Source organism: Notothenia rossii (genome assembly GCF_949606895.1).
Source record: "Notothenia rossii genome assembly, chromosome: 9".
NCBI classification, from domain to species: domain Eukaryota; kingdom Metazoa; phylum Chordata; class Actinopteri; order Perciformes; family Nototheniidae; genus Notothenia; species Notothenia rossii.
In genome coordinates, this window is record NC_136907.1 from 10728256 (window position 1) to 10747460 (window position 19205).

General features: G+C 38.6%; 1 protein-coding gene across 2 annotated transcripts in view; it reads left to right on the top strand.

Moving 5' to 3' along the window:
* zbtb20 (zinc finger and BTB domain containing 20) overlaps positions 1-17871 on the top strand; it is a 108709-nt gene extending 90838 nt beyond the window's left edge. For both annotated transcript variants that reach the window (XM_079651715.1, XM_079651714.1), the window contains exons 2-4: positions 1874-2016; positions 3369-4886; positions 6379-17871. In XM_079651715.1, the coding sequence (XP_079507841.1) occupies positions 3389-4886; positions 6379-6908 (2028 nt within the window). In that variant the 5' untranslated portion in view covers positions 1874-2016; positions 3369-3388 and the 3' untranslated portion in view covers positions 6909-17871. The remainder of the gene's footprint in view (positions 1-1873; positions 2017-3368; positions 4887-6378) is intronic.
* The last annotated feature ends 1334 nt before the right edge of the window (positions 17872-19205 follow it).

Here is a 19205-nt window from a genome sequence, read left to right on the forward strand (position 1 = left end):
GGATTCAAGCATTTTGGCTCGTGTGTATGTGTGCTGTTCTCTAAAGAGCAGGACTTACCTCATATTTGTTGTGAGTTTTACGGTTGTCTAAGTACATTTTTAAATATCTCAGTGAAAGCGGTTGGGTTAAGGAAAGGGTTACTCCTACAGAAGGGTTTATGATTTTGGCTGATCAAGTTTTTAAGTTAGGTATTAGAACGGTTAGTTTGTGTAAAAGGGCTAGAGGTTACAGTTACCATTTAGAGCTAAGGTTAGAACAAAGTTAACATTTAGATTTAGGGGTTAAGGGTTTCACTGTAAAATATATTTCCTGTCCTTACCGAGACGGAAACACTAACCGGTGTGTGTGTTTGTGTGTGTGTGTTAGTGCCAGAGAATAGTCCAACTCAGTATCGAGTGATCTCCCTGCTAAACACGCTACTACTTGTCTATATCTAATCATCAGATTTAACGAGGGTATTTCAAGAAAACACGAACACATCTCTCTGGCCGCAGTACTTCTCAAAGTGGGGCCTGTGGACAGCCGTTTCAGATTTGAAACTCTAACCCCTCAGATTAGTTTTTTTCTTTCAAATATTCTCCCATCTTCCGCACAAAACTAAGGATAAAAATCCTCGTATTATTTCACCATTTTGATACATTCGTACCTCTGTGGGGAAAAACCCAGAGGTCACTTGCCTAAAATCACATGCTTTGCATTTGTAGATTTCACCCCAGTGTCTCAAAGCGGGAGGTGTGTTTGAAAGCACTCTCGTAAAAGAATAATGCGTCAACATTATGGAGGTCTGGTCAATCCCTAGCCCTGTTCTGTTCATTTAGCAACACACTGTTGTTTTTGGCATTTCACAGAGAGCACTTGATGTCCCTGTTGTAGCCAGTGTGACATCTATGTAACATTTTTCACCCAAAAAAAAAGAGAGTTCAGATCGCAATTGTGATTACGATACAAACGCCAATGAGTGATATATTCCCACCTCCTGATACACAGAGTAATTTCAACATACTTTAAAAGCTATGGGGTTGAAATATTGGAAGGCACTTTAATGAGCGTGAGACTAATGAGAATTGTAGGGGCATTTTTCATGGGTTCAATGTATTTAATTTGTATAGCTTTCCTGAACCTAAATTATATCAGTGTTTGTGGCTTTAATTTGGTCAGTTTTACAACATTTTTGTTTCTACTTTTGAGGTCAAACCTTGGCATAATATTACGATACACAACCAGCTCATCACATGCTAAACGTTGCTGAATGCCTGTCTTGTGTTTATGAATGAGTGCCTTTGTGTGTTTAATATCTGACATATTCTACTATTATTACAACTTCTAACGTCTGCTCTACTTCTGTATTAGACATTGTCTTGTTTAGTAATATGTGGATCTGAAATTGATAAAGAACACACACTCTCACACACACTCTCTCACACACACACACACACACACACACACACACACACACACACACACACACACACACACACACACACACACACACACACACACACACAAACACTCTGAGTGTGGCTGAGACCTTTTCTGAAATATTTAATCTGGCAAAATGTTGGAATTTAGATTTCTTTGGAAGGGTGTGGTTCTGTTGCCCGCCGGCTCAGATAACTGCTGAGAAACCCACTGGCTGTAATACCAAAATGATTTGCAACCTCAATTTGTAATTGGCGGCCATGTGCTCACAGGAACGTCCATTCGCCTTGCTTTGAAAAGTCTTCACACATCTGTTGCAGCGTGTCTGTGAAAGATATTTGTGTTACTTCGGCTCCCGGTTCATTAAGGGAGTGGCAATATCGACGAGGCAGTATGTGGCATTAAGATTTGTCTTTGTCTTTTTTCTCTCCCCCCCTCCAAACACTGTGGCAGGGAAACACATGATTTGGACGGAGAGGACTGACAGCCTTGCCTAGCGCCCGGCCTCTGATCAGCCATCTCCACCAGCAAACTGAAGCTCGACCCGCACTTCATCACCAGCCACAAGCATCTTTGGAACCAAACGTCATCTAACTGTGAGTACTGGAAGGCTACAGCTTTTGTTTTTCCCTTTACATGTATGTTATAAATAACTAAGCTGGGAACAAGCGTTAATACTCTGTGCTAAAGCTATAACACTGCTTATGCAGTTCATTTGAGGTAAACTCCTTTTCATTTGGATGGACACATCTGTTACTCTAAAGCAGGGTTTTATTGTTAATACCATCATTCAATTGATTTCTACACATTATAAAACAGTTTCAAAATGATTAGGCTTCTTTCATGTCCAACTTTGTATTCCATTTATACAATAGTTATGTGTAGATCCTGACATTTCATCATCAATATATTTTCATAAATATATTTCTTACTTACTGAAATAGTGTAAAAAGCATCCATAACGTTTCATTAACATGTATAAGTACAGTTTCCAAGATCATTATGAGGACATTCAAGAAAAGGGCTGTGTTTAATAATCATTAAAATAAGGTCAACCGCTTTAATTAAATTAAAGTCAAGCATGTTTAAATGCAGAATAAATTAATTTTACAGCAATTATAGAACCCACAATTCACATAATTCCTACACTTACTACCTCTGTAATTTAGATTTCGATTTTCAAATTGTTTCACTTCTAACTGGAGGGAAAATCTTGAGTTATCTTTTACTCTGATCAGCCGGGTCACATCTACTGTATTCCTAGGATAGTTAGGAAGCGCCATCACAGTGAACACATGGCTAACAAAAGAGGCCTGTCCTCAGCTAAGCCCAGTGCACCACCTACTGGCGGTTGGAGGAAATTCAGGAATACACAGAAAGAGAAACTGGAAATAATTACACGGGAACCATCTTAATTGTCTTTCGCCCTTTCAGTGGCTAATGTTGAAATCACGATTCAAGAGACACATTTAGCTCACATGTTGAAATGATTTGACTCTCATCCCTACATTATTAAATGGGGGGGGGAAAATATTCAAATAAATAAAATAAGTATAATACTTGTATCATGTTTTTAATGTTATCTCTGTAAAAATACACACCAATAAAACACATAATATATTTAATCAACAAATAATATTTGGTAATTAATTAGTTAATAGTACTATAGTACTCATGGTTGTTTTCTAAAATACAACTCTTTTTTGAACTTATGAACATTCTGTTCTCTCACATAGTGTGAATTTATTTATTTGACTACACAATTCTATTTCTCATATATTTGTCTTACTTGAAACCAAATATGTAAATATATTGTTATAATACATGAGGCAAAAGAATATTTTTGTAAAAACCTCATGATAGGAATACCAGTGTGTGTAATGCAGCGAATAACGATTTAAGTGTGTGTCAGAGTTTTTAAGTCCGGTGTGTTGCTTCCCGCCTGCAGGTGACATCAGTTGCAAGGGGATGACCGAGCGCATTCATAACATCAATCTCCACAACTTCAGCAATTCTGTACTTGAGACCCTCAATGAGCAGCGCAACCGTGGGCACTTCTGTGACGTGACTGTTCGGATCCATGGAAGTATGCTGCGAGCTCACCGGTGCGTGCTGGCTGCTGGAAGCCCCTTCTTTCAGGACAAGCTGCTCTTGGGGTACAGCGACATTGAGATCCCTTCGGTGGTCTCAGTGCAGTCGGTCCAGAAGCTGATTGACTTTATGTACAGTGGGATCCTGCGGGTGTCTCAGTCAGAGGCCCTGCAGATCCTCACTGCGGCCAGCATCCTACAGATCAAGACCGTCATCGATGAGTGCACTCGCATCGTGTCCCAGAATGTGGGCCTGGCTGGGCCGGGGGGGTTCCCCATCATACCGGGAGACTCTGGTCAGGAAACACCCCGTGGCACGCCAGAGTCTGGCACTTCTGGGCCCAGCAGCGACGCAGAGTCAGGTTATATGCAAGCAACATCACAAAGCATGGACCGTGCATACACATCACTGTACTCCTACCCCGTCCTCACTCAGCAGAACGGCAAACGCGAGCGCTCCCTGTACATTGACCCCATGTTGACAAACTACGATCCGACCCTCAGCACTCAGAAGAACCAGCAATCTCAAGACCCGCCCTGGATGAACCGCATCCAGGAGAGATCTCAGCAGGTGGGCCGCTTCATCTCCACAGCCGAGTCCACCCACTGCCGCAAGCAGCCCCGACCGGTACGCATTCAAACAGGAGGGGTACACATAAAGCAGGAGGCCGACGACGAGTACAGCTGCTACGACACTTTGGTGGACTGCCACAACGACACTGATCATACTGAGGGCGTGGAGAGTGAATCCAAGGTTGAAAGTTTTGACTCAGGGGTGAGCTCCTCCATCAGCACTGAGCCAGATGCTATGGAGCAGCAGCCATACCTGGGCTTCACCCGAGAAGGGGTTGGGGACGGCCACCAAGGTGAGGGGGGTCCGGTGCATATAGAGGTCAACGACTCGTCCCCGGAGCAAGTGCAAGACCCGGAGGACGGGGACACATCCCACAGCACTAGTGACAGTAGCATGATGCAGCCCCTGCCAAACTCAGTCATGCCCCTGACAGGTGCCCCGCACTACATGCGCACGGCAGAATCACACACCAGCAACCTGAGGATGCCGCTCACCGTGACCAGCAATTCCCAAGTGATGGGCCCCGCTGGAAACTCCTTCCTGCCCACACTCTTTCCTACACAGCCGCCGAGAGACAACAAGCCTTTCCTTTACCTTCCCGGCCAGCAGCAATCCCAGTTTGTGGCCGTGCCGCCTCCTGCAATGCCATCATTCCCGCACCCCATGTCGGTACAGCATTCGCCAAGTCAGCAGCAACAGGTCGCAGGAGGTCCGGGGGAAAAGAGGCCCTATGAATGCAGTCTCTGCAGTAAAACCTTTACTGCCAAACAGAACTTCGTCAAACACATGTTTGTCCATACTGGTGAGTCCAACAGTCTTATTTGTAGCAATGCTTTTTTCAATGTTAATAGGCTTAATTTAATGTTTGTGTTATCCATTGTTAATGTAGGTTGTAGTTGCAGAAATACTTGAAAAATAGAAATATCAGAGGTAAAAACTGATTCAAATACTCTGATTGTGAAAGATATAATGTTTCCTAATCATAATACAAAACAATTTTAGAGAAAAAGGATTTGATTTCGATTTGTTTTTTGCAATAGGGCTGTGTCATTTTAACACAGTAAATATGATGTGTGTACCGAGGCTTGTACTCGATCACACTAAATGAATACCTAGTGTATACTATTAAAACACATTGTATAGTAGGTATGTTAGCTGTGTTTCCATACTGGAAAAGTACAAAAACTGTTGACTTTGTTAACATTTTGATCTAATTTCCAGTGCCAGTAGATTGCTCATGCAGCACATCATTACACTGTGCACTCCTGCACTGACAGCCTTATCCATCATAAACTATAGAAATCATCATCCCACATAGCAAGAATTAGATGTCATATAATTAGAATATCTCAGAAAAATTGCCTGCTCAAAAAGCCATTATTATTCATTAGAAACCATTGCTTGTCCAGAGCCGCCTTTGACGGCTATTTCAAACAAAATGTCCCAGTTTGACTCACACAGTTGTGCAGAGCAGAGAATAATCTGAATGTCTCATGGTAATCAAAAGATAATTACCTTTACTCTATCTTATAACAAATATTTTTCAAAAAGGAACACAACGTCTGTATGATTAACCATAATATTGTATGGCTGTCCCTAGAATAAACTGAGTATTTAATACAACATAAATTGTTTTTATTTCTGTTAAAAAGTACAAAAAGTAAGAGTATTAATCATTGGCTTCATTAAATTGAAACAAGTACATTAATTCACTCAGTGCTGCAGCAAACAGTAGATTAACAGGACTTCATTAACTTGCATGACACAAATTGCCTATTCACAGTTTTATCAGTCTCTTCCTCTACCTGTTAGGTTTACCTAATTATTCAAATGTTAATATTTTACAGCCAATGCTGTCACAAATATGAGCCTACGTCTGAACAAATTGACAAAAATACCAGATAGATGGAGAAATAATTTGCTCTCAAATTGGAATGAATATTATTCTGTGCTTTCAAATTCATCCTCTTAACTTTATCTTTCTGTGTCTGTAGAGTCATTGCATCATTTTTTACTTTCCATAAATATAAATGCGTACATGTTGCCAATAACTGCATCAGAGCTTCATTATAGGAACCCTTTTCTCACAAAGCTGTAGCATACAACACATAGTGGAAGCACCAACATAACAATGTTAATGCAAGTTTAAATAATTCTAGCCTGAGGTATGTTCCTGTACTGGAAAAGTAACAGTGGAGGCTTCAGGCGTCAAGTGTTCCATATTTTGTAAACCTAATCCTCAAAATATGTCTCTTCTTTTTCCCCTGAATGCCTTGTCTTGCATGTACATCCAGGTGAGAAGCCTCATCAGTGCAGCATCTGCTGGCGCTCGTTCTCCCTGAAGGATTACTTAATCAAACACATGGTGACACACACAGGGGTGCGGGCCTACCAGTGCAGCATCTGCAGCAAGCGCTTCACCCAGAAGAGCTCTCTCAACGTCCACATGCGGCTACACCGTGGAGAGAAGTCCTATGAGTGCTACATCTGCAAGAAGAAGTTCTCACACAAGACCCTGCTGGAGCGCCACATGGCCCTGCACAGCACAGGCAGCGCCATCATGTCAGGGGCCGTAGGCACCCAGGGGCCCGTCTCCATCCCCATGCCTCTGGTGGTCCCTGAGCTGGGGGCAGGAGTGATGGCCCTCGCCATGCCGGTGAGCGCAGGTGCTGGAGTTGGGGCTGGGGTTGGAACAGGAGTGGGTGTAGCGGCAGAAGCCAGCTGCCAAGAAGGGACCACCTACGTGTGCTCCGTCTGCCCTGCCAAGTTCGACCAAATGGAGCACTTCAATGACCACATGCGAATGCATGTCTCCGATGGATAAGTACTAATAGATAAACTTCTTTAAAAAAGAATGACAAATAAAATGGCACTAGATTTTCCTTTTCTTATTTTGAGGTATGAAGAGTAATGAGTATAGACACTGGCACATTAAGTTTCCCAAAAAAAAAATCTTTTTTTTGTTTTTTTCTGTTATTCTAAAAGAAAAAAAAGATGGTGGCCTTAAGGCTTAGTAGTTTGATATTGATCTACTGGATGGATCCTAACTACAGGCCTCTAAATGTATGCTTTCCTAAAATACTGATTTATGTGTTGAACACTACCGAAAGGCCTATGAAAGAAACACATACACACAAACACACCTTTAGAGTAGATGTGTCTGAATGGATATACGTGTGCGTACATGTTGGAGCGTTTGCTTATTTGCATGTTACTGTCTGTTTGTCTGTGTGTGTGTGTGTGTGTGTGTGTGTGTGTGTGTGTGTGTGTGTGTGTGTGTGTGTGTGTGTGTGTGTGTGTGTGTGTGTGTGTGTGTGTGTGTGTGTGTGTGTGTGTGTGTGTGTGTGTGTGTGTGTGTGTGTGTGTGTGTGTGTGTGTGTGTGTGTGTGTGTGTGTGTGTACATTGCCATGAAACATAAATCATGGCAGATGAGAACCCATACTGACCAGTTTGGAAACTATAGATGTCCAAGCTTACTGTGGTATAATTTACAACAACAATAACAAAAAAAAATCATCTGGGGTTGGGCTACATATTCCCTCTAAAATATACTGATGGTCACAAGATTGCCTTCTTATGTAAAATAAAAAAGGAGACTAGTTAATTTGACACTGGGTTTTATTTATTCCTATGGTATTAAGGGATTATAATGCAGCTGTTGTCAAGGTACCAATTTCAATCATTTTACTGAAATGTAATTTCCTGTCGGTGGTGACAGGGACAAATATTTCTCATATGTTTTGTAATTGTTGTCCATGCATTTTGATGGTTTACTAAATTAGGGTGTGTTGATGAGACAGTATTTGAGCAAAAACATGTTTCTTTTTTTTCTGAAGTTTGGAGTTTAACCCATTTGCATACACTGCCACTAATATCCTAAAAGACTGTTAAGGCTCATAGACCTCTTCCATTTCAAAACATGAGAAAGAAAGATTGTTTTGCTGATGGTTTATGTTAGCCTTTCACATTCACAGTTATGGCAGGCTGGCAAAATGCAACTAAACTCTCTCCTTCATAATTGCTGCTCCTCAACTTGCACCCAACTACTATGGGATGTAGATTAAAATCGTCACTCTAAGTGTTGTTATTGAATAGCCTACATGGTTGTAATTTGATAATTTTATTATAATACTCGGGGGGGGGGGGGGGGGGGGGATTTAATTTGACACAATCGGAAATAAATGCCACCCTGATCCTAGAAGCGCTGTACCACCTGTTCATTACTATTGCATAGCTATTTCAGTAAGTGGGAGCTAAATGCATTTCTCTTCATGTATCAGCTCTCCCTGAAGGCAGAAATGGCACGCAACGTTTTGAAAGGAAGTACAGTGTCAAAGCAAAACAAGTAGCTCCATTGATTTCACACTGTTTCGTGATATACCACAACTTGCAGATGGACTTTCTACACAATAGAATACATTCCTGAATTTTCTAAAACCTAGACACAGCATGTACAGAATAGAATTGGAAGCTAGTGTGTGCAAGTTGTCATCCATGTATCACATCACGTAAGGCTCATTTCTGATATTTGACTTGTTTTGTATTGCTTTTTATTCGATATAGGACACACACACACACACACCCACACACACACACACACCCACACACACACACACACACACACACACACACACACACACACACACGCAACTGCCTACAACTGCAATCTGAAGGATTTGCTCATTTATGTGAGCAAACACTTTCGTAGTTGTATTGTTAAAAGAATAAATAACTGCATACAGTGGTCTTAAAAAGACCTGCTGTTGATTTAAAAAAAACAAAAAAACAAAGTGCTACTTTGCACATTTTCTTAAAATGCCTGTGCTTACTATTTAATCGTTTTCCTTACATGAACTTCTATGATTTTCTTTTATTCAATTTCAAAGGAAAAAAAAAAAACATTTTTTTAAATCTTGATAAGTGGACTGCATTATTTACTTGCATATATGTTGCACTGCTTAAACCAATAAGTGCACTACTGTTAACAGAGATATTATAGTTTTAGAAAAGAGGATTTTTTTTTGTATCTAACATTTGGTTGTAGAGTTCACATGTAATAGAATAGCTTTGTTTCAATTTATTCATTAAGTAATTCAGCGGTTCTTGGCTTTTGTTATCGCTTGCACTTACCTACAGTATATCCTCGTGCCGTGTTAACGCAAGCATTTATTTTTTATTTAAATATGTACCATTATGTGTGCTCATCTATGTTTTAACCTTTTAATTCTTTCTTTTTATGGAGTCAGCTCCTTATAACAGTTATCAATCGCATTTCTTTAGAAACAGACAGAATTTTCCTCTGAGAACATCCAAGCCAAACAACATTAACAGTGAAACCGTTTAACAAACGCAACTCCCGTCCAACTCCGTTGGAGGAGGTCATAATAATAACTATTATTATATGATTAATAATATTACATTTATAATGTGTGTGTGTGTAACATAAATGATATGTGTGTCCTAGAACAATTTTCTGTGGGTGTGGGGGGTGATGGAATGCAGCTTCTTTGATATGTGTCTGTCAGTCGTGTCCCTTCCTTAGTGTTCGTATGTCTGTGAGTGTCTGTGCGGTATATAGCCTAATCAATCTGTTAATAAGTGGAATATCTGAACTGTAGGGCTTCCTTTGCAATATGCAGCGCAGGTACTATGAGAAGCAGCTCTCCAAACCTTTTGGGCTAATACGGCACCTGTGACATATGTTCTGGGATTTGACGAAAGCTGAGGTCAAGTACTCTTGTACTTCATTGTTCCCGTTTGGAGAAATGATACCCAGCATTTTCAAGTTTCATATAATTGCTACTAGATTTTCAAACCCTGTGGAATGAAGTCAAGTGTTGAACATGTGAGACCTGAGGAGACTCTGTATTCTGGTTTCTCCTCAGCTAAAGAAAATGGACAAATGTGATAAATATAGTGAAAAAGCAGGAGGTTAGTCCTCAGTAAAAGTAGCACATTATTTAACATTTGATTGGGCCTGTCTCCTATGGTGTGCATATAAGCCTAAACTGTATGGTTCATGTTTGTAGCTGTTGTTGCCAGGATGGCAATATTGCTGCATGCTAGTGCTATATTTGTCTCTACACAGCACGTGGAGGGTAATCTCATGCCTTAACAGACAATGCACTAAATAGAAAATGTTAGCAACTGCCGAGATCTCTTTCCAACAGTACTGCCACATGTATGGCACACAGCTCATGGTGTTGGTGTTTGTTGTCTGTTCAGTATACCAAGTTAAACACTGCCAGCTAGCATCATCACTTCTTCGAAAGCAAAGGCAGAGACATGAATTGTTTCAATAACGTGTAATGTATGTATTCAGTAATCTAGCATTCCTTCATGGCACCTACATTTTACATATTTTGTGTAAACACATATATCAAATGCACTATTGACTGTAGCTAGATGAGTACAACCAGCTTTGTGGTATCATTGGTCTAAATAGTAGGTTAAGTAGCTTGTTGTTGGTTTTTTGAAATATTTGATTTCAGAATTACACTATCAATTGTTTCTCTCTTTTTTTTGGAATAACAAAAGTAGCCGATCTCGACGTTATCCGGATGAGGGCTAATAGCTCGTCCCATGGTCAGTTGACTTGTTGTATCATAAGGTGTTTGAGGCAGACAGCTTCTCTGCGGTGTGTCATAACGTGCTATAGCATCCCTCCTGTTGCATTAGCATCACACGCCCTACACTGTCCATGGTTATATATTCCTTATACTGCTTCAGCTACTCGTGGTGGTGCTTAATTCTCTTTTCTGAGTGTCGCGAATAAGTTGGTTGAAAATTGTTGAAAAGTTGCAACATTTATCCAGAAAATAAGTCCTTATCTCAATCGTGCTTCTTCTAGATGTTAGTTTAAAAGAAAAAAAAGTCTAGACTTTATGTTTGCAAAGTGTTTGCATATTTTCCAGAACAAAACATATTGAAAAGTAGATACTAGCCTTGAGCCTGCAGCTGTTTGTATTGTGTTTCAAATATATTACTGTTCATGTTTTGTTTATCTAGTGTAGAGACACAGGGTCTACAGTACATTGTTGTCCTTCTTGCAGTATGTTTAATTCATCGTTATACTTCTTTATTTCAGACTTCCTCCTGCTTTTTTATGGTGATCATAGTGCTGTTGTTTATAAATGCATAGCTTCACGCAACTGGATAAAGGATAGTCCGTTTTTTAGTCATATTTCACATTGTACTATATATGCCTATATGCTTTGCATTGAGATGAAAACAAGGAAATGGGAGATTGTAATGGTGAGGGTGATGTTGAGTAAGGAACAGGTTCATTTTATTCTGATAAGCATGCGTCTGTCTTCCTGTTTGTCTTTCATTCTGTCTCCACACATTTTTAAGTCCGAACTGTTTCAGCTTGAATTAAGTCACAAAGAGTAGAGTACAGAAAACACATTCAGATAATACTTAACAGCATTTTTCTTTGTTGGGCCTTCTACAGTACACAAGAATGACATAGATAACTTCTTACAGATATACTATATATATTTAAGTATCACCATTGCCACACAGATGGGGAATACATTTCAAATAGTTTGATAAAGACAGCTAGAGTATACAGTACCTTGTGGGATATAGGGAATATGACTATCAAGTGCCTATCAGTACATACAGCAACTATACAGAATATTCATAGTGTTTCTCTCCTACATTTTACAGATACAGTATATACACAATGGTCTATTAAAAAATACTATTTATACTATTTCTGCTAACACCCGGTGGTTGTGAGTGCATCCCAAGAGAACCCTTTAATACCTGAAATGTTCTATTCATATACAGTAAAAGCTACATCTGCAAGTTTTATTTTTTATCTTACATCTATACAGTGTGGAGGATTCAAAGATTGAAAATGCAAGCAAGATTTGTTTTTATGACAACTTCAAATGCAATGATCCATTTTTTTCTTTATTTCACGTTGCGCTCTCTCATTGCTCTTTTTAGTTTTTGCCAATTGCTAATAAAACATCAACTGTATGTTTGTGGGGAAAGGGCCGTGGCTCTTTGTGAACAGTAGGGGGAGACACACATCAGACAGGGGAAGTTAACACTGCCTGACACAAACATTGGACACAAATCTAATATCTGGATTTGTTTTTGGTAATGATTGCCGCTCTTTAGATTGTATTAACGTATTTAATCATGGCAGTAGGTTCATCCATTTGCAAAGTACTCAGGCTGTAGGATCTAGCAGCTGCTATGAGAGTTATTTACACTCGTGTACTTTGACCTTGATGACGGGCTTTTCCAAACACAGGCCGATGCCCAGTTTCCCCACAAACACCGTAACATTTTTAATCGTATCTGACAGCATTGTTGTTTACGTGCAGCTTGAACAATTGTAAAGGGCAAGCAATGAGCAACGTGAGGAAAAGAAAGTGGTCATTTTATATATTTTTAACTGCTGCAAAATGAGATTAGAAATTGACAACAGAGAACACAAAGGTATTTAAGTGGTTTGTTCAACAACATGAAAATAAAGTAGAATAAAAAGGCATCAATCAAGTTTGAGGACTGCAGTGGCTCCGAGATAAAAGGTTTTTGGGATGGATTATTATTTTGTCCCCTGTGGACTAATTACCACAGATTCCTCTGTAACCTTCTCCAGCCTAGATACTGCGCCAAATTTAGGAGAGAAAAAAAAGACACTTTTGATAAATGAGATGCGAGTAAAAAAAGGGGAAAGAAAAAAAAATGTTTAAAAAAGATTCTGCAAAATTTGAAATATTTCACAAGGACAACCAAACTGAGTGATTGCCTTAATTTTTCATCTTTAAATCCTCCATAACACATGAATACATAGGAGAAAACAGCTATGATGAACTAATACATTTTGAAGGCTTAGTTTCATAGACATTTACTATAAAGTCAAATGAAGCATTAGTAAAGTAGGCAATGTGATATAACTAGTCCCTGTCATCCAGCCGTCACACTATGACGCACACACACAGCATCTGCTCAGATCTTACCGTCAAACATCCAGATTTTTTATTTTTGAGCTTTACACACAAACGGTGAAGCAGCTGTTCAGATGTTTAAGTAGGACAACCGTTAGCCTATGCTATAACAACATCTATTATCTCTATGACGCTTTCTCCGAACATGCAGTTATTTACACTTCACCCTGGTGAGGTTTTTAATAAGTATCCTCACTATCACCCGGCAGTCCAAAGGAAGCATGCAGTCCTGTCTACATTTGTATTTTTCTGTAGGGGAGAACTTTGATTTTGATGGAGCGAATTTTATATTTTAAATGTCCCTCTATATTTTCTCACTTGCTGTATTTTCTTTTTTGGCTGAGTCCAGCTTGACGATTGGTTTTCAAAGTGTTTTAACTAAAAACATGCATTCCTGTTCAAGTCCAGAGCATTCCAACTCCTAGTCTGGCATTCATTTATCACACTTAAATTATCATTAAGGAGGATTTCCAGCACTTAACAGCTTTACACATCTGTTGGATTCTTGGCCATGTAGTAGCAAACATTGCCCATTACATCACGATTTTGTAAAATGTATATTTCCCAAGTTTTTTAAAAACTCACCTCGCTGTTAATTCAACACTTTTGGTCTGGAGCGCAGCTTGAGGGCCGGTTCTTTAGACAACATGCACTATGCTATCGCTCTGTTTCTCTATGTCTCTTTTCATTAAATACACAATAAAACAGCAAACAGATGTTGGTCACTGTCTCAGCCAGCGCCTGACGTAAAGGACGCAGACTTAGATTTCAACTTTTAGCACTGTAATGTACCTAAACCTTTAAAACGGGGCCATGCCAATCATTAGAAGTAACAAAAAAAAAAAAAAAACTGTACTAGACAATGTTTGTTTTTATAAACCAAAGAAGAAGATAATTTAAGTTTTATGGAGAAAATGATTTCTTTCTGTGTATTTTGGGGTGGGTTCCTATACGATTGGGTTAGATCGCCACAGCTTATTTTTGTTCTTCTCTTTGCTGGTGATTGTGAAAACGCGTCACTCTTTGTGTCTCTTGATTTTATAGTTTTGTGTTGTGTTCCATTGCCTATTGTAGACCAAAATAGATTTTTTTTTAAATAAGAAATGCAACAAAACATAAAAATGAATCCGACACCGTAGCTGTGATGTAAACTATGGCATGTAATAAGATTGTAAATGTTGCATCTGACAAAACACAGTAATCATGGGTTATGTCTTTTAACACACACACACACACACGTAGCCAATCAGTGTCGACCTGTTCCCCTTCACATTGGAGTTTATCTAAATGGTTTGTGATCGCAGTTTTATGACATTTTTGGCACTGTCTAATATTTTCTAGGCTGTCCCTAAAATACTAATCTGATTTTGTGACTTTAGCCATTTCTACTTGAGACGGACCAAGATGTTAAGTTTGCACATATTTGTAGGTTGTTTGTTAAGCCAAAAAAACGAAAGAAGATACTTTCAATCCAGCTGAGGTGTTCATGATTTCTAAGCAAACATTACCCTCAAAAAAGCATCAGAACCAGCCATCACTTCATGATGAAAATAAATTATCACAAATTAAAAAATATCATAACATGGTCCAAATATTTATGATAGTGATTAGATATATTTTTGTAATAAGAGAACATCCTCTGCGAGTGGAATGTAAACCATTTGGCTAAATTGGACGATATTTTATTACTGTAACGGTCTAAATCAAGGTGAACCTGCTGTATATTTTTCATCCTGTGTGTTCAAAATAGGAAATTGAATAACTGTAATTCGGGCGATGTTTTGTACCAGAATTTCTCACTTATTGGCATTACAAACCCAAATGACCTGTGCCCTAATAAAAGCAGCTTCGGTTTTATTTTCCTTTGGCTTTCAGGCTTTCTGCTGCCATATCTTTTATGTAGATGCTTTTTGTAAACATGCACTTGAGTTGAACTATGAGATGTGCTTATAAATATGTGTATATTTTGTTAGGCCTATACGTTAGCTTGATATTTTATTTTTTCCCTTAAAAAAAAAAAAGACTTCTCCTATATAGTTATGAACTTGGCAGAAGTGGAGCTGTTGTAGTCAAGGTAGTTAACATCACAACTAAGCAACCCTGAAATATATGCTGCAGTAATGTGTTTTCAGTTTGTTTTTGATAATTTATGCTCCAAGTTGGTTTGTATTTTATTATTATTGTTATGAAACAAGCTTGTTTGAAATGTATTGACTGCTGTTTTGAAAGAGGGGATAAAGTTTGTTTGTTTTTTATTGTATGTGCAAGGACGTTTTTATAATATGATTTGTCAAACACTGGACTGGAGTGAGTTTTCCAACATTTCCAAGTTGAGAGATGTATTTGACAGACATAACTGCACAGACGCCAGCTGACAGACAAGCACATCCTCCCAGCTGTACAGGGGGGGGGGGGGACTAAATAACATGGCCGCCATCCTCCCGTTCAAAATAGGAGTCATTTAGATGTAAGAAGTTATGACATTTCCTTTGTGCTGATTAATTGCAATCATTGGGTGATGGGTTATATACAATAGGAACTATTTATTAGGGGTTTCCTACCAAAATTGCTGCATGGCATCCACCGGTGACAGATTTATTTTTCCTTTTTCTAAATAAGAAGGAGTACTTTCTCGTAAAGGGATACCACTTGACAGCTATCCAAAATCTGAATCACTGTGTATGTTAGTGTGGAAATGACAGCTGAGTCTCATGAACCCTAACCACCACTTCTCAAACCAGAAAATAGATTTGCACTAGACTTATTTTGGTCTTCTTCTATCAAAAGCAATATAATTCACCAACACATTTTTGAACCCATAGTTGTTGCCCATGCTGAGTAAATCATGATTAAAGTTTTTGATTTGTTTTTGTATTAAAAGGTACAGAAATCTTTCTTTTTTTCATGCACATTCACATATTGTTGTTCATACCGGGGTGTTTTTTTCTCTTTCTACCCGGCAGTACCCTGAATATTAGTGTCCATATTTGAGGGGCATTACAACTGTTGTTTCCTCCTGTGATTGTTTTGGACAAATCAAGCAGCTCTGAAAGTGAGAGACGGGATGTATGAGGGAAGGAATGATTTCCCACGAGTCAAATTGTCTTCATCACACATCCAACGACACATTTGAAGATGAACACAAATACCAAAAGTTAATCCCAGCTGTCCACTGTCGTGCTCGCCTTTCCCTGAAAAACACTTGTCTTCATATTCGGTCACTTTTGAGTGCTATTTTTTAATGGGATGTTACAAAAAAATGCTTTAAAGTGAAACACTCGTAAGAGAGGAAATAAAAATCCAAATGCACCTTTTTGTCGTTCAAACACAGCGTCACTGGCGACTCTAGAGAATCTGTATCATCCTGTTCCAACACGGTCTTCACAACAGCAGTCCTTTCTGACGTCATTATTTCTTTGATAGTGTACATTTTTGAATAATTCACAAACAGCAAAACTTCACAATTTGTATCTGGATGTAGTAGCTTTCCTGTTTTCACCGCTTCGTGGTGTTGTTGAAAGATGTTGCGGTTTGTCTAAATATGTTGCGTGTTAGAGGAAGCATAAGTATGTGCCTTCTTGTAATCTCCTTGGTGAGCTCGTTATTATTGAGAAGCTGAAGCCAGCCAATTGTGTTTGCACTAAAACCAAATTGCTTTTGTGATGTAGACTATTTAAGCAAGCTTGTTGCGTCACTTTAACCGTACAGTATGCATGAGGGTGAAATTGGTAAGTCTAGGGCTAGAGCTCTCGTCTGTTGACCTGTAAACCAGTGCAGCTTAGAGGATCTTGTGAATATATCTTGGCTTAGTTTCGCATTCAGTTTTCAACTCCATCTCCTTACTCATCAAGTTTGTCACACTTTCAACAGTTAAAACAAATAAAATAAAATAAAAACAGGGGGGGGGGGGAAAGCAAATAACACATACCATCGAAAACAATACAGCTTTTACTTTCACATGCCACAGTTAGAGAGATACACAACTGCAGGGGAGGAATCCATTTCTCTGAATCCATGGGAGCGCATGAGTAAACGAGGTCGCCTCGAGACTATTGGTCAAATGAATTTAGGTTGTTTTTAAAAACTTGTATTTATTACATATTTTGTCGACATCTAAGAAAGGCCTACATGCTTTGAGTCTTACAAATGCACCTTATCCATGTCAGTCCATGTGGGGGGGGAAAGGCTGGCAATGTAATATCTCTGATTTAGCACCTTACTACACAGCATGTTTTCACTTTATGCCAGTTTAGCTATTCTTCCATATGTATGATTTCAAAAATAAATCTCATATTTTGTGAAATTGTTTCATGGGATGTGCCAAAGTTTGGAGGCGATCTCCCAAGTGTTTATGCTTATCATTTTATTTTCCCTCCTCCTTCAGTTATAGCAATGGTATTTCAAAACTTTCCTATAACAGTGTGTGGAATCAATTTATCTCAGCAAACAGTATCATTACTTGCCATTTTACAATAAGCCCTGTATTTCACATATATTTACCAGTGATGTGTATTTGTTATTATAAAGAAAATAGCCGTAAAAGCTTCATTATGTTACATAATATTGTGACTTTTTTCGAAAAACTGTGAAGACTTATCTTGCATATACTTTATACAGAAGTATTAAGCCTTAATACAAAAGACTAAAAAAAGTGTGGAAGAATAAACTGATTGTTGCTAAGTAAGGATGATTTTTGTAAATGTTACCAGCACTTTTTTTGTAATTTTCACTCTCTGAGGTATTGTACAAGTTCAAGCTGTTTGTGAAGTTTGATTATGAAGGAATAAAAACTAGTACTTTCCTGTACTTCACAGAAAGTCTTGTTGCTGTTTTATTTTCTTTCACCTGGTGGATCATTTGTGACGTGACCTTTGCTCGATAAAAAGGTTTACCGATAAGGCTTCCACGCATGACCTCTCCTCTGCCAACAAAACTGAATCCATAAAACCACATAAATAGAATATAATCAAATAAATGGGCTGAATTAGCTCAAATTAAGCCGGTGGATAATATTAGCCTGCTTGTGTGTTGATACCAAATACAGTTGGAAGTGACAACAGGCTGGACCGTGTCCCAGAATGCACTGGGCAGAAGGCAGGAAACACCCTGGACAAGCTGCCAGTCCATTACAAGTCTGACAATGATTAATAAACAATCACAGTCACACTTCATTTCACGCCTACCGCCGATTCAAGAGTAAATCCACTTCAATCACAAGTGTGGGAGGAAACTGATGCCGCCAACGTGTAAACTCTGAATAAAATTTTTTAAAAAAATTCCACGAAGGGAAGACGTGGTTTGTCCAGCTGCGTGTCCTCTGCGGCATAACACCACACACACATGATATATGTATTGGCACATACATGATTTTAACACTGATTGCCCAACTGCAACAACCAGAACAGTCAATATTAGCTCATACTGATACTCAGATTGAGAGTGCTGACGTGTTACAAATAAACAAAAATTAATGATCACTGGCATGACAAAAGATTGCCTATCATTGAGAATATGTTGAAATCCTGCAGTGCCAGTAAGTATTTACCACAGTGGATGTTTAATATTAAATGTTCTGTTAAAGGTTAAGTTCAAGGGCTATACTTGGGTTTTCTGGAGATAAGGGGGGTAAATAAGATGTATTGTATCTTAAATCTTCATTCTGGTTTGCTTGAAATAATGGTTTAAAAGATTTATTTGGTGCAATAAATTATAAATGTTTATGAATTCAAAATGAGCTTGTCTTGCAGAAAATACGTTTTTTTCTCAGTGGTTGTTTAGTTTACCCTGAAGCATTTCATTATTCATAGCTTTCAACGGTTATAATTCATGGCTAAATCCACATTAAGTTAACATAACCGAAAAAACAGTTTCAGCCTAATTAAAAAAAAAAGACATATTTGTTTATACATATTTCTTTGAATGGAATATTATTTTTTGTACAGGATCATTAATGACAACCAAAGAAAATGTATTATCTTTGAGTTTGTCACATAAATAAGTGTACAGCTACAACATTAATTCCTTAAGAGCCTAATAAGCTAGTTTTAACAGACTGTGTTGGCTTGTTTTTGAAAGTTATAATGCAGTGCCGTGTAATTTATGATGCAACTCTATGCGTCATCTCTAAACCATCATTTATAAAGAGAGCAGT